We start from the raw sequence: 13,739 nt of genomic DNA, 5'->3' as shown, positions 1-13,739 counted from the left end.
CAGCAAAAAATCTGCATTTCTGCCTCTGCCCTCCCAGCATAAGCAAAACCGGCCGCTTTAAGCCCACGGTCTGACTTCTCAACACAGATCCCTGCCTGGCTTCGCAGGCAGCGGCGAGCCCCAAATGGGAGGCAGACGCTTCGTTAAGTCTTTTTATAATAGGGTTGCAAAAGCCTCGAAGGACCCGAGACGTTCAGCTGCATCCCCCCCACCTTCCTCTGCCTTGTGCCCCCCGGGAGCATCGCCGAGCAGGGGGAGATCCCCAAACACCCCATTTCTGCACCTCCTTTTCAGTAAGGAAATTGTAGGGAGGGAAGGACACACCAGGCTGGGTGTGAATTTGGGAACAAAACCTCTGAAAGATGATATATTATATTTGCAACTCTTTTTCCTAGGCGTGAAAAGATCTGTGGGGCTTGAGGAGCAAAAATTTCGGCCCAGAGCCCCGTGCTGATGAGAAACAAAGTCTCTGCAGATTTCAGGAGTACACTATCAATTTTTTTTAATTGAATTTTCCTTAAAATTGCATTTTTCCACCTCTATTTTAACAGCCCCTGCACACATCCTCCCCCAGCAGCAACAGGCTGCCAACCTCCAGGCACAAAAACTTGCTCATCTCACTGCGCTGCTGCTTTTTCACCCAGTTTGGGATTTTATTTGCTTGTTGGTGCTTTATTGGTGGGTTTTTCTGAGGCATCCTTAATTTGTCAGAGTGAGATGGTTTGCCCGTTCAAAATACCCAGCTGTGTTTGGGATAACCATTTTGGGGAGCCCCTCTCTGCCTGCCGAGCAAAGGTTTCTCCATTGTCAGAAGAGCATGGAGGCAGCAGAATTGGGCCCAATTTCCTTTAGTAAACACCTAATAAACCCTCATCTGTTTCCAAGGATTTTCCCTCTTCCCCCCCAAACGGATGGAAATAAATATGGAGAGAGCAAAATATAGGCTGTCTCTTAAAAAAAATATTGCTGTTATTGTTACGGGGATAAAGACACATATATGAGTGTGTGTGGGGAGGAGAAAAATAATTAATCCTGGCTTAATAAAGTCTTAAATTCAGTGCCACCATCCACTGCCTTAAGTTTTACTGCTTTACAAAAATTCACGAGCATTTATAATGTACTGTATACTACACCATGGCTGTTCTATGCAACATATGCATTTGTATTTGGGAATAAAAGTGCAATTTTCAATTAAGGAACTGTATTATTATAAGGGCAATATAGTGCCTGTGATGGTGATATTTTTGTTATTATTGTTGCTTTATTTACAATTTAAAATATACTGTTTGAAGATTTGGGGGGTAATAATCAGTTGCGTGTTTGAGCTTGATCTTGCTCAAAGATTAGAAACCCTAATTCTGTGGGTTTCATCCCAAATCCCAGACTGACCGGTGAAAATTAAATTAGGCAGGAGAGCAGAAGTGGCTTGAAACTCGCCGGCGGCGGGGGGGGGAACAAAGCCCTGGGCCAGCCTTCCCCGCCGGCGGAGCAGAGGTGAGAAATGCAACCGCTTGCAAAACGGGGGATGTAGGGTCTCGTGAAAAATCCAGACACGTCCTGCAGTCCCGTCCCTCCATCCTACGGCCCCATCCCTCCATCCTACAGCCCTGTCCCTCCATCCCATGGCCCTATCCCTCCGAGGGCAGGGACGGCAGGGATGCTGGGCTCCCCCCATCGCCTGGGGGGGAGCAACCACCTTGTCCTTAGGTGCGTGGGGAAGGTCAGGGGCTACTGGTAGGGCAGAGGGTTGTAACAAATGCCGAGGAGTCACTGGAAATGCCGGCCCTGGAGATGCTACAGGGCAAATCTCTTAGCATCCCTATGGGAAAGCTTAAGATCTGGTTCACAATCTCTCCCCCACCAGCAGTGGAGAAGGCGTTTTCCAACCCAGCGTCTGCTCCAGGCTTTGATCTTGCCAGATGCTGCAGCTGTGTTCAAACGGTGCCTGATTCGGGGAACCCTGACTTCGGCTACTCAAAACAAAAATGCAGAGCACCCATCAGAAATGCCCACAGCCCCTCGCCCCGATTTACTCCCAACCACATCAACCTCCTCGAAGACACAGCGAAAGAAAAACCCCGCTGCTTTTTTGTGAAAAGCAAAATTGCAGGGGGTGGGGATGGTAAACCAGGATCTGGCCCTCCATGTCCATCCTGGAACCATCCAGGAGGCAGCAAGCGGCAACGGGCTGGATGAGTTTGGGCTCCCGTGTCGGCCTCGATCCCCGCTCTCCTCTGCCTGGCGAAGGGGGAAGGGGCAAGCTGCTAATTTTGGGACAGATTTCAAGAGGGTTTTGGCACTGGCAGGGAGGTTTCCTGAAAGGGGACTTTACAGCGGGTCCTTTTCATGCCTCATTAAGTCGGGAATTCACTGTAACGCCATCCCAGGCAATGCCTGGAGCAAGTTCACGGCCTCGACCACAGAGTCTGATCCTGCCCTTCAGGGTAATGCAATCATTCGCCAAACTTACCCTGAAAAGGCCAAATTTGGCATTTTGAACTCACACCGGGGAAAGTTTTTCAAATAGGCCCATGTGATTTATCCACCCATCCTTCCCACTTTGTACCACAGAGCTGCACTGGCACGTTTTAACCCAGGCCAAAATTCCTCTTATTAGAAAAAAGCAATAAGATCTTTATTTCTTTTAGTAGATATTTCTACTAAAAGAAATAAAGATCTTATTGCTTTTTCCATTTTCTATCACCTTTGTATACAGTTTCACTAAACTTCTTTCCCTGGGGCATTGCTTTACAGCAGGGAAAAAAATGCCGTGCCCAATTGCATAGACTGCGTATCTGTGTCTGCATGTCCAGCTACACCTGCATAGACTTGATCTGCATTATTAAAAAATTATAGTAATTAATATTCTAATGATCCCAGAGGTGCTCTGCAATTAGTGCTATCCAAAGGTGACGGTTTGCCGGGAAGCAAAATCACTGGAGGGAAACGAGAGCGCTGCAAAAAATCCCTTGATTTAATAGAGCTTTGCACGAAGGATTTTGCTTCCACCCTGAGATTCCTCATTGTGCAGAGAACAAAAATACCTTTAGTGCTAAGGAAAGGCAAAAGAAGGAGTCTGCACTCCACCGTGCCAGGAACTGCTCAGATGCTGAGCCAGGCTCAGATAGTTATTACAGTGGGTCTGTGATGGGTGCAATCCACAACAGTGTTTCCCTCCCACTAAATCTTTCAGTGCCTTCAGTTTTTCAGCCCATCAGGGCTTTTCACCCTTGCTCATCAAAAAAACCCCAACCTTCTCCCCACTCAGAAACCACCAGCCAGCCTTTACGCGCTTCATACAACTCCCTCGATACCCGCAGCCTGTGCAAAGCATCGCCCCGGCATCGAGACAGGACCCAGCTGGGAGCAACCCGGCTGCGGCCGCATCCTGACTCGGGGAGAAAAGGGAAAGGGGCAGGTCTGGACCTTAAAGTACTTACCGGGGGAGCTGCCTTCCAAAAAATCCATTTTAATCCTGAATTTAAAACTCACCAGCTTTCAGGCAGTTTGGGTTTTTTTGTTTGTTTTTTTTTTTTTACCAAAACCCAAGCACTTTTTATTTAAAATCCAAGTGCTTTTTTCCACGTTCAAGGCAGAGACATAATTAGACCCATGCTAATAAATCCCCCGGTGTCTGCTGCGCTGCCCTCGGCGATGCCGGAGGTGATACCGTGAATCCAGCACCCGAATCAGGACCTGGCGATGGAAAGGGGTCCCGGCTCCTTCCTCCTTCGCTACCGACCGCTAACTTTTTCTGGACTGGCTCAACACATCCCATGTTCCTGGTGCTATCTAAGAGCCCAGATAAAAAACACTTTTTGCCACCAAAAGGCAGGCTGCGAGACCTGCAGCACAAACCGCTGCTTAACGCAGGGCTTGAAACCCCCAAATCACTAACGCTCAGTCTCTGACACCTTAAAAGCCGCTGGGTGTTTTTGCAACTGCAATTCTTCATTTGAATTATTTTGGGTTTAAGTTATTTTTATTACTATGAGCCCTTTTGAGACCACTGCAAAAAGGTGATTTTTTTTTTTTTCCTAAGGAAGAGACGGTATGGTAGTCAAATACATATGCGCAGATGTCCTTGTTGATAATATTCAATTATTGTTTGATTCGTTCTGCTTTTTTCCTATACTTTCTACCTTCTTATGGCTTCCCCAAAACATTGCCTGGTTGACCAAAACTTTATCTTAAAGATATTCTGTTCCCCATTTTAAACAATTCCGTAAGAACCCAAAGAAAAGCAAAAGGCATTGGCAAGGCCAAACCTTCACCGACGCCTAACTTTCCTTTCTTTAACATCTTAACATAACGCTAAACGTAAATTAAATCTTGCTAGACATGATGGAAAAATTACCCTCCAAAATTCAGGTTAAAGAACACAATCTTAAAATGTATCTGCAGACAAATTTGGGTCATTTTCTTTGTTAACCCCGACCCTGAAGCCGACAGAAATACCTTCATGGAGAGAATGCGGAGAGGAAATAGTGTATGAAACCGCGATGCAAAGATGTGCTCTGCATTTCTCTCCCCCTTTCTCCCTCTTATGCCTTACAAAACATAAAAGCAATATTTTAAGCCATTCAGGCTGATTTCTGGTCGTAGGACCCAGAGGTGCTTAATGAAACGAAAGGCTCCGAGATCAGGATCGGCACAAGAGATCAGGGCTGAGATTTTTGGGGGCAAGGAGACACTGAAATACAGAGGTGGGTTGTTGAGATGTGCCTGTGGTTCCCCCAAAAGCGCGATAATAAATGCGGATGCATTTCTTTTTTCTCCTTCTCCACCGTCTCTCCCCCCTCGGCGCCAAATTTCCCTTCGCTTTCCCTTTTCCTAGCCTAACCGACCTTTCCAAAAACTAAAAAAAAGACATAACATAAAACAGCCCAATGGGAAGATCTGGGATTCACGGGCCAGACTTCGATTTCCCCGTTTTCCAAACAGTTTTCCCCATTTTACACCTAAAGCAAGCCGGGGAAGGGGCTGCCTGCACGCCCAGGGAGCATCGTGGTCCTGCACACCGCGGTCATGCCCATCGCAGCCCCTAAATCCCCCCGGAGCTATTTGTGGAGCCAGCAGGCCCTTGCGCGGGAGCTCGGCACGTCATTTCTTGCCGCTCTGGGCCTATCCTAAATTCTATTTCTTTTTGGGAAACCGTGCTTCTTGAGGATATTTTGAAACGGCGGTTTTGCAGAGAAAGTGTGCGCGCAGAGTGGGGCAACCACATCACCGCGGGGACCCCCACGTTTTGCAGCCAGCGAGGCGGCTCCGGCAGCGACACCCCGAATACGCCGAATTTCTCTCCCTCCCGCCCTTCGCGCCTCCTCGCCCTACCCAAAGAGGGGTCGGGGCACAAAAATTTGGCTGGGAGGGGGGCGGGTGGGTGACGGGGTGAAACCCTCCCTCCCGTATCCCAACCCTGGCTGCGCTCACCGATGTTGGCGTGCCGGGCGGCTGCGGGCGTCCCTCGGCTCTGCAGGTTGTGCAGCATGGGGCTGTCGAAGGGCGAAGAAGTCCAGGTCGTGGCCATTTCGGGGCTCATATAAGCCGGGTAGGGGCTGGAATAGGAGCTGCCGAAACCCCTGCTGTATTGCTCCCTCCCGTTAGCAGAAAGGTTCAAGGAGCTGCTGTAAGCCGCCGCGGCTTCCCGGGAAGAGGTGGCAGGGATGGGGGTGCTGGTGGAGAAGGAGAACCGAGGTGACACGGGAGGGTGAGAAGATCCGGGGTTGTAAGCGGCGCTTTCGGCTCCGGGTTGAGTCCAGATGGAGTGACTGGAGACGGGGCTGCCTTGCTGGGAAGAGCCGCTGCTCTGGAGGTACGGCAGGCTGGGGAGCATGGAGGCAACCCTCGTGGTGGGCACGTAGACCGGGGACGCTGCGGCCGCGCCGTGCATGAAGCCACCTGCCCCTTCGTACGCCGGAGGGCCGGGGTTAGCCGCCATGGCTAAACTCTGGTACATCTCGCGACGGGCCTCCCCAAACCCCAGCCGGCACCCCGGCCGCAATCCAGAGCGATGGAGAACGGGTGAAAAACCCCAGGCTCCGCTTTCCCCTGCCGTGAGCGGTGGCCGGAGCGGTCTCGCGTGGGTACAGCCTTCCAGCCAAAACCAAAACACCACCAGCGATGCAATTTTCCTCCACCACCCCCCCCCACCTTCCCCACCTTCCCCAGGACCAGCCGCCGCTTCCAGACCCCAAGCAAGAACTCCAGGTCCCTCCGGGAGGAGAGATTTAGCTCCCGCCTGGATTTAGCTTCTCCCACCGGGCTCCATCCATCACCTCCCGCCCCCCCCCACGCCCCCCCCCACCTCTCCACGATGGGGCTGGGCTGCTTAAAACCCTCGGTCAGTCTCCTCCCCGTCTTTCTTCTCCCCCCCCCCCCCCCCGCCCCGTCCAACACCCCCTCCGGGGGGAGGCAGGGGGAGATGCGGTCGGGGATGCGGGAGAAGGCGGCGGCCGGGTGGGGACCCCCCCCCTTCCCTCCCCGTGGGGGCGGAGGAGATGATAAGGAGGTTAGAGCAGTCCCGAAGAGGTGGGGGGGGGGAGAGAAGGTGAAAGGAGGAGGGGGGGGGAGAAGTTTACACAGCCTGGAAGGTGAGAGACAGCGATGCTCTGGCCTGGAGCAAAAATCTTTGTCCCGCAGGTACGATCGGTGCTTTAAGTTGTTAATGGCCCCCGAGGTTGGTGTTTGATGTGGGCTGGTGGGGGGGCGAGCCGGAGGCTGAAGCTGCGGAGGTATGGGGGGGGGGGGGGTGGAGGGGGGGGGAGAATTAAATTAGGCAGACGGTGGGGAGAGGAGGAGGAGGAGGAGGAGGAAGGCTGGCTCGATCCTCCTACCCCGCGCCTGCCCCACGCGTGTTCGCACCCCCCCCCAAAAAAAAAGTCCGGCCACGTGTGTGTGTATGTGCTTAAAAGGGGAGGGGGGCATTAACCGCTGCATTCCCCCCCCCCCAGTGCTGCCCAGACCCACTTGCAAGTGATGGCATGTGGGGAGCAGACCCCTAGCAGCACCCACAAAATTCCCCCTCCCGGGTGTTTTCAATATCCCCCCCCCCCCCCCCGCTTTTCCCACGTGGGGAGGTGGGAGAAGCTGGAAGCACAACGGGCTGACCCACTGGGGACCGGGGATGCCGTGGGTCCGGGTGGGGAGGCATTTCCCAGAGCCACCGGGCAGGATGGGTGCGATGGGTGCTCTTTCCCATGTCGGTTTGGTTTCTGATTTGGGCTCCTTTTTTTGGGGGGGGGGGGGTGGTTTGGGGCAAAGGGGCTGGTTTTCGGGCACGGCGCAGGCCGTGGGATGCCATCGGGGCCTTGCATGTGGCTTGCAATGATGAGACCCCAAAAAAACACTTGTGGAGGGGGGGTCAGGGTGAAATACCCTTCCCAAGAAGGGTCTGGGAGGGGAGGTGAAGGGATCTGAGATGCTGTTTTCTCTGTGGATCACGGAGGGATCCTAGAAAACCATCTCACACCCGGAGAAGGGTTGGATGGGGGGGGGAATTATGGCCGGAGAAATAACTCTTGGGACTGATTTAGATTTAGCTAGCAGATTCCCCAGGCTGAACCCCTCCGCTGGGCTGAATTTAGCAGCAGAAGAGATAACCGGGAGATAAGGGCTGATACCCGGGAGGACAGCAGGAGACCGGCAGGCAGCCGAGGAAAGGGGGAGAAGCCGGAGGCAGCGTTGGGAAGGGGTAAGGATGGAAGCGAGCCGGGAAGAAGGGGGTTTAAGGGAATTCTGCTTCGCCCCAAACCCCAGGGGACGGAGGAGAGGCTGGTTCGTGTGCGTGTAACCGGCCTAGGATGGAGCGTTTCCACAGGACTCTCCAAGGACGAGCAGGATCCACAGGAGGGGAAAAAGGAGTGAATTCCCCTCCTGCCTTAAAAATAGTAAGGATGATAATAAAAAAAAAAAAAATCAAGCCAAAAAAAAAAAAAAAAGCAAAATCGAGTCCGTTTTCAAGCCCGAGGACACAATAGGAGGAAGCTTTCGGGGGAGGCCCGTAGGAAGGGGACAGAGTGGGAGAGGAGCGGGGGGACAGAGAAGCGTTACCCACCTTCGGTGTTGGGGGGGGCAAGGGGTGCAGGGGGGCAAGGCCGTGGGGCAGGACACCCCCTCGCTGCAGGGAAGGCAGAGGGCTATGAGATGCCTAGCTCAGGCCTGCTCCTGTTTTGGGGGGGGGCGGGTTAAGGGCAGTGGGGTTCTGTCTTCCCCCCCCCCTCCCGCCTTGGCTCCCCAGTGTGGCCAGACTCCCCAGTCCCACTCGCTGACTGGTTTGCCCATATCACGTGGAAGTGGGCGGCGATGGGAGGAAAGGGGGGGGGGGGGGTTGGCTGGTATCTGTTGCACCATCAGCCAGGCGCCAGGTTTCATTGCTGTGCAAAAAAAAAAAAAAAAGAATAAAATAATAAAATCAAACCACCCCCCCCGGGCATGGCCACACGGCCGGCCCCACGCTGCAGGCAAAGTCCAGCTGGGCAGCCCTGCTCCGCACCTCCCCACGCACCCGCAGGGACACCCATGCTCGGCTCCCAGAAATAATAAGGGGTATTTGCTGGGGGGGGGGCAGGGAATGACACCCCCCCAGCTCCTCAATCCCTTTGGAGGCGATCCCTTCCGCGGGGCTATTGCACAGGGGGGATTTTTCCAAGCTCCTGCCCCAAATCCTTCATGGTCTAAGCAGAGTGAAGAGGTCGCAGCTGCCCTCCCCTCCACCTCAGCTTGTTTAGGGGTGCCCCCCCCCAAATCTGGACACCCATCTCTTGCCCCCCCACCGTCTCCCCGTGCGCTGCAGAGACCTCCGGGTTTAAAGGTTAATGGTGCAGCGCAGGGAGAGCCCAGGGCTGGCTGCACCCCTCTGCAAAGTGGGGTCCCACCGGGCACCCAGCCCACGGGGGGGGGCTCAGCCCCCCACTGCCCCCCCATCTCCTGGGGCTTCATTTTTTCCTGGGGTGGCTCCAGCCTGTGAGAGCTGCCGGGGTGGGTGGGGGGTCCCACAGCCCTGCTCCCCGGGAATAACACTTACACCCTTAATATTTCCAACACCCCGGCTCTGGGGTTTCCCTTGGAAATTTGGGGGTCCTACCTGCCCCGGGCGGGGGGGGGGGCTGGCAGAGGTTTTGGGGGCTCGGAAAGCAAAAAATCTTTGAGGAAATTAAAAATCTCTGTATGAAAGCGACAAAAGGAGTAGGGCATAAAAAAAAAATAGGGGGGAGGGAAAGCGATTTATTGAAGGGGGGGCAGAAGGCAAAGGGAGCGCTCGGGGGTGCCCCCCCTTCCCCGCCCCGGAGCTGCCCACAGCCCCCCCGTTACTCCGGGGCACCCCGAGGGGGGGGGGCACAGGGACCCTGTGGCTGGGAAACCCCCAAAACGGGGGGGGGGGGGGGCTCCAGCCCGGCGGAGATGTGTGTGCGCACCGGGAGAGGCTAAAACCGCGGCTAAATACACAAATATAGGCAGGAAGGTGGTTATAGGGACGTATAGAATTAAAATTACAGGCACGCAGAAATACCGGGAATGGTGCTACTGTGTGGGCTGGAGATATTTATACTTTAAGCGCACGGGGGAAATAATGTATTTAATAATAAGTATCTACTTATATACATACCAACACAAACCTTGTGTATAAATGGGATTTAATGCATATTAGACACGGGAACGTATGTTACATATAAACACGTATATACTGCCATACCTAAGTATACCGTGTAGTTTACACCACGCTGTGTGCGTGTATAAAAAAATATTCTATCGGCATGCAGAGAAAGAAGGGAGAATTAAATATATCGATGTCTTTTTTTTTTTTCTTCTCCCAAAGCAGCTGCGTATCCAGATGTGCTGGGTTTTGGAAATGCATCTCCCTCTTCACGCCTTGCAAAATCCCTGGCAATTTTCTCTACCAAAGCAGCGCTTTGCTGAAGTTTCGTGGAATTCCTACTGAACACCAGCGCTTTACTTAAAAAAAAAAAAAAAAAAAAAAAAGCAACGATCCAATTAAACCCGATTAAAACCGCCCGAGCAGCTCTACCAGGAGCAGAGACGGTTTCAAGGACCTGCCTTGGCTTTGCCTTTTCCGGGAAAAAAACATATAAAAATAATAAAGAAATCCCGTGGTCGGTTTTGAGCGTGCGTGGCCGGATCCAGCCTCTTTCTGCGGGGAAATATCGGTCCTTAGTGCCGAGCATCACTTCGCGGGGGGGGTGCGCACCCCGAAAAAAAACCCAATGCCGTGAGGAGCGGAGCCGAGCCCCAGCCTGGTGTAAACTAACAGCCGGGAGGGAGAGGATGGATTTCGGACACGTTTTTTTATCCCGAAAAAAGCAGAGGATGGGACACAGGAGAGTGCAGCGACAAAAAAAAAAAAGAAAAAAAAAAGAAAAAAACAAACTTAAAAAATAAATCCCTGCTCTGCACTCGGAGGAGCTTTTTTTTTTTTTTCTTCTGCGATTTACAGAGTGCGCTCGCCGGCAAAGCGAAGCGGTGAACGAAATCTGGCTGAAAATAACCCTGCGGAACAAACCTCGGCCTTTCCACTCTCCTTTCCAGCCCCCTCTTCCCCCCCCAGGGAGGAAATAAATCGATACGGTGCTGGGTTTTTTGTTTGGTTTTTTTTGGTTTTTTTTTTTTTTTTGCCCGCATCGAAGTTAAATCCGCGGCCGATTTAGAGTTAAATCTCCGGGTGTTGATAGATGCACCCGCGAGTGGCAGTGAACAAAACAAAACAAGAAACCCCCCCACGTTAGGAATTGGGGCTGAGGGGAGAGAGAGCGGTAAAAGTTTATTTAATATTTTCTCCGCGGGACCGTGCTGAAAATTGGATTTTTAAAAAAATCACGAAAAAAATGGTTAAAAAAAAAAACCCAAACAGAACTCAGAAAAATGGTTAAAACATGAAAAAAACCCACCCAGCCAGACACCAAGTGTGGTTTAGAAAAGCAAAAAGGATAAACGCAGCCGGCGGCTGCTGTGCCAAGCGTGCACGGGTACTTTGAAAGGGTTTTTGGTTGTTGTTTTGTTTTTTTTTTTTTTTAAATTATTTCATTTATTCCCTGCCAGCCGGGAAGGGGTTTGGGAGGGGAGGGGGGGGTCTGAGCTGCGGGAGGCGACAGACCAGTCCGGGGCAGGGGGGGGCGAGGAACCGGGCTCCAAAATACCAGTGCTGGGTGGCATCTGCGGGTGGTATATACCTATAGGTCTATCTATAGGTACGTATCTATAGGTATAGGGGATGTGGAGATGCAGCCGGGGGGGGCGTTGCACGGCTCTGTCTTGTATTAGAACAGCCGATGCAATTTGGGAGGTGGAAGGGGGGGGGTCCCCCAAGCCGAGGGGACTGGACCCGCCTGCACCCCTGGGTTTATTTTGGGGGGGTTGGGGTGAGGGCAGGCGTCTTGTGAGCCCGGAGACGTCCCGGGGGTGGAGAGCACCCCCCCCCCCCCCCCCGCTCGCCTTTGGGGGGATTTGGGGGAATGGGGGGGGGGGGGGGGATGCTACTGAACCTCTCCCTGCCTGCTCCTGCCCTCCCCCGATCTGGGGGTGACCCCTGAGCATCTAAGAGTGCTGCTAGGGAGTCCTGCCGGGGGACCGATCCTGCCCCCCCCGCCCCCCCAGTTAGCCTTGCAGTCCTCACTCTGGGACCCCCTTGCACCCCCTCCCACATACTGGGACATCCCGGCCCAAGGAAACCCCACGGGAGAGTGTGGGCAGCCGACCCCACAGCTTGGGGGGGGGGGAACCAGCAGGACAACCCCCCCACTGCACAACCGAGGGGGTGTGGGTGGGAAGGTGTCAGAGCTGGAGGGGGGGCCCTGCTTTGGCTACCAGCTCCCCCCCCCGCTGACTTATCAAAGTCTCATGTCACACCTTCGGAGACACTTTCCTAAACAAACGTCACATCTGTTTACAGAAAGACAGTGGTCCTAAAATGCCACCCCCCCCCCCCCGCCTACCCCCCCCCCCAAAAAAGCCAGGTACTACCCTTTTGGAGAAGGGTGTCCAAAGAGCGTCGTGGTTCAGTGACACTCCAGGGGCATTTTAAAATCCTTTTTGACTGCCCTTTCCACCCCTAAATATTACGTTATTGCTTTTTCTTTTTTTCTTTTCTCCCCCCCCCCAGTTGAAATAAATACAAACGACTTCCTCAGGGACAAAGGCGTGGGTGCAGAGGTGCGTGGAGCAGCGTTTCGTGTTTGGAGGCAGCAGGAGAGAAAGGCTGAGTGGTGAGGGTCAGTGCTGGGGTGATTTGGAGGAGAGCCAGGATCCGAAACCCACCCGGAATTGGGTGGCCACAGGATGTGAACACGCGTGCCTGCATCACACCTCGCGTGACGTCACGCGTGTCCGTGCCACTGCGTGTGCGTGGCGGAACCCTGCCGCAGGAGACAGAGGTGTCCCAGGGTACACGCTGAAAATATGGTGTGGATCAATGTGCTACATTCCGGTTCAGCTTTATTGCCAAAATCAAGCGAATTGAGCCTAAAATATCAGGGCTCTGCATTTCCTAATCTGGGACCCTCTCAATTGGTGGGGAGCCGCGAAAGCCCAGGGGCTTCCCCCGGGGGCTGCCCCGAGGTGTGATGAATGACCGCCTGGGAACCCGTGGGTACACGTCACCAGTGGGTGAGGGGATCCCCCGGGGCTGCCGGCACTGGGACGAATGGGCGAGCATCGCCTCCAGGGACGGGGGAACCCAACGGGGGGATAAATGGGGGTGCGTCACCGCCGGGGTTCCCGCGGCCCACTCGCACCGCCGTCCAGGCGCGTGGTTTTCTTGTCGTTACTGCGGTGCTTTGACGTCGTGACGATAAAAATGCGTGTGTGGAGCACGCCGGCGGTACGCCGTCACCCTGCTGCTGTGAAATCGCCTTCCAGGCTGTCGGGGACCGGCCGGCGGCTCAGGTCCAGGCACAGCCCCTCACGGCCGGCAGTAACGGCAGCGGTGATGGAAAGCCCCTTCCCTTCTCAGAGAGGCTGGAAAAGCCTCCTGAATGAGACAGAAGGCTGAGCTGCTTGGAAATGCACGGGCTGGAGCCCTGGCAGTGCAGAACCTCCATCAGCGTCACTATCCATCTATCTCTAGCCACCTAGCCATATATCCATATATCCGTGTAACTCTCTAGTCATTCCTATGTCTATTTGCCTCGCCAAAATACCTATTTATTTATCTCTACCGATCTATCCATGTGTCTATGTCTCGCTCACTTACGTGTCTACCTGCCTACATGCCTATACCTATTCACTGTACATCCTTACCTGTCACTGTATCTTTGTGCGCGGCAGCATCGGTGTATCCCTCCCTGTGGATGTCTATTATAGGTCTGTCTGCTGAGCCCCAACGCCCCCCCCAGATCCATGGCTACCTGGACCCTTGGTTCTGCCTGTCTCCCAGACGCCCAGGGCAGTTCATACCCCCTGACAAGTGATGCTGCCGCTGCCCCAGACCTATGGGGCTGCCCCCACTCCGTGCCCGTGGGAACGCCTGGATCCCCTGGACTCATGGAGCTGCCTGTGTCCTGACCCACAGGGCTGCCTACGCCCCAGATCAATGGGGCTGCCTGCACCTGGACCCACAGCCCTGCCTGCACTCCGCCCCGTGTATCTGCCTGTATCCCAAAACCGCTGGGATTAATGGGGCTACCCGCACTTCGGACCCTCGGCTCTCCCCGCAACCCCGACTTGGGGGGCTGCCTGCTTGCATCCCCGACTCTCGCCCGTGCCGAGCCGTGCCGTGCCATCGGCGG

General features: G+C 54.0%; 1 protein-coding gene and 1 long non-coding RNA gene across 4 annotated transcripts in view; one reads left to right on the top strand and one right to left on the bottom strand.

Moving 5' to 3' along the window:
- GATA4 (GATA binding protein 4) overlaps nt 1–6,116 on the bottom strand; it is a 30,063-nt gene extending 23,947 nt beyond the window's left edge. For all 3 annotated transcript variants that reach the window (XM_052810086.1, XM_052810084.1, XM_052810085.1), the window contains exon 1: nt 5,434–6,116. In XM_052810086.1, the coding sequence (XP_052666046.1) occupies nt 5,434–5,959 (526 nt within the window). In that variant the 5' untranslated portion in view covers nt 5,960–6,116. The remainder of the gene's footprint in view (nt 1–5,433) is intronic.
- Nucleotides 6,117–7,518: 1,402 nt separating this feature from the next.
- On the top strand, nt 7,519–10,128 carry LOC128152072 (uncharacterized). The gene is made up of 2 exons (XR_008238535.1): nt 7,519–7,693; nt 9,821–10,128. It is a non-coding gene; the product is annotated as an uncharacterized LOC128152072 (long non-coding RNA).
- Nucleotides 10,129–13,739: the final 3,611 nt, after the last annotated feature.

The sequence above is a fragment of the Harpia harpyja genome, chromosome 15 (genome assembly GCF_026419915.1).
Source record: "Harpia harpyja isolate bHarHar1 chromosome 15, bHarHar1 primary haplotype, whole genome shotgun sequence".
NCBI lineage: Eukaryota > Metazoa > Chordata > Aves > Accipitriformes > Accipitridae > Harpia > Harpia harpyja.
Note: the sequence above shows the minus strand (reverse complement) of the source record. Positions and strands in the feature narration are given on the sequence as shown.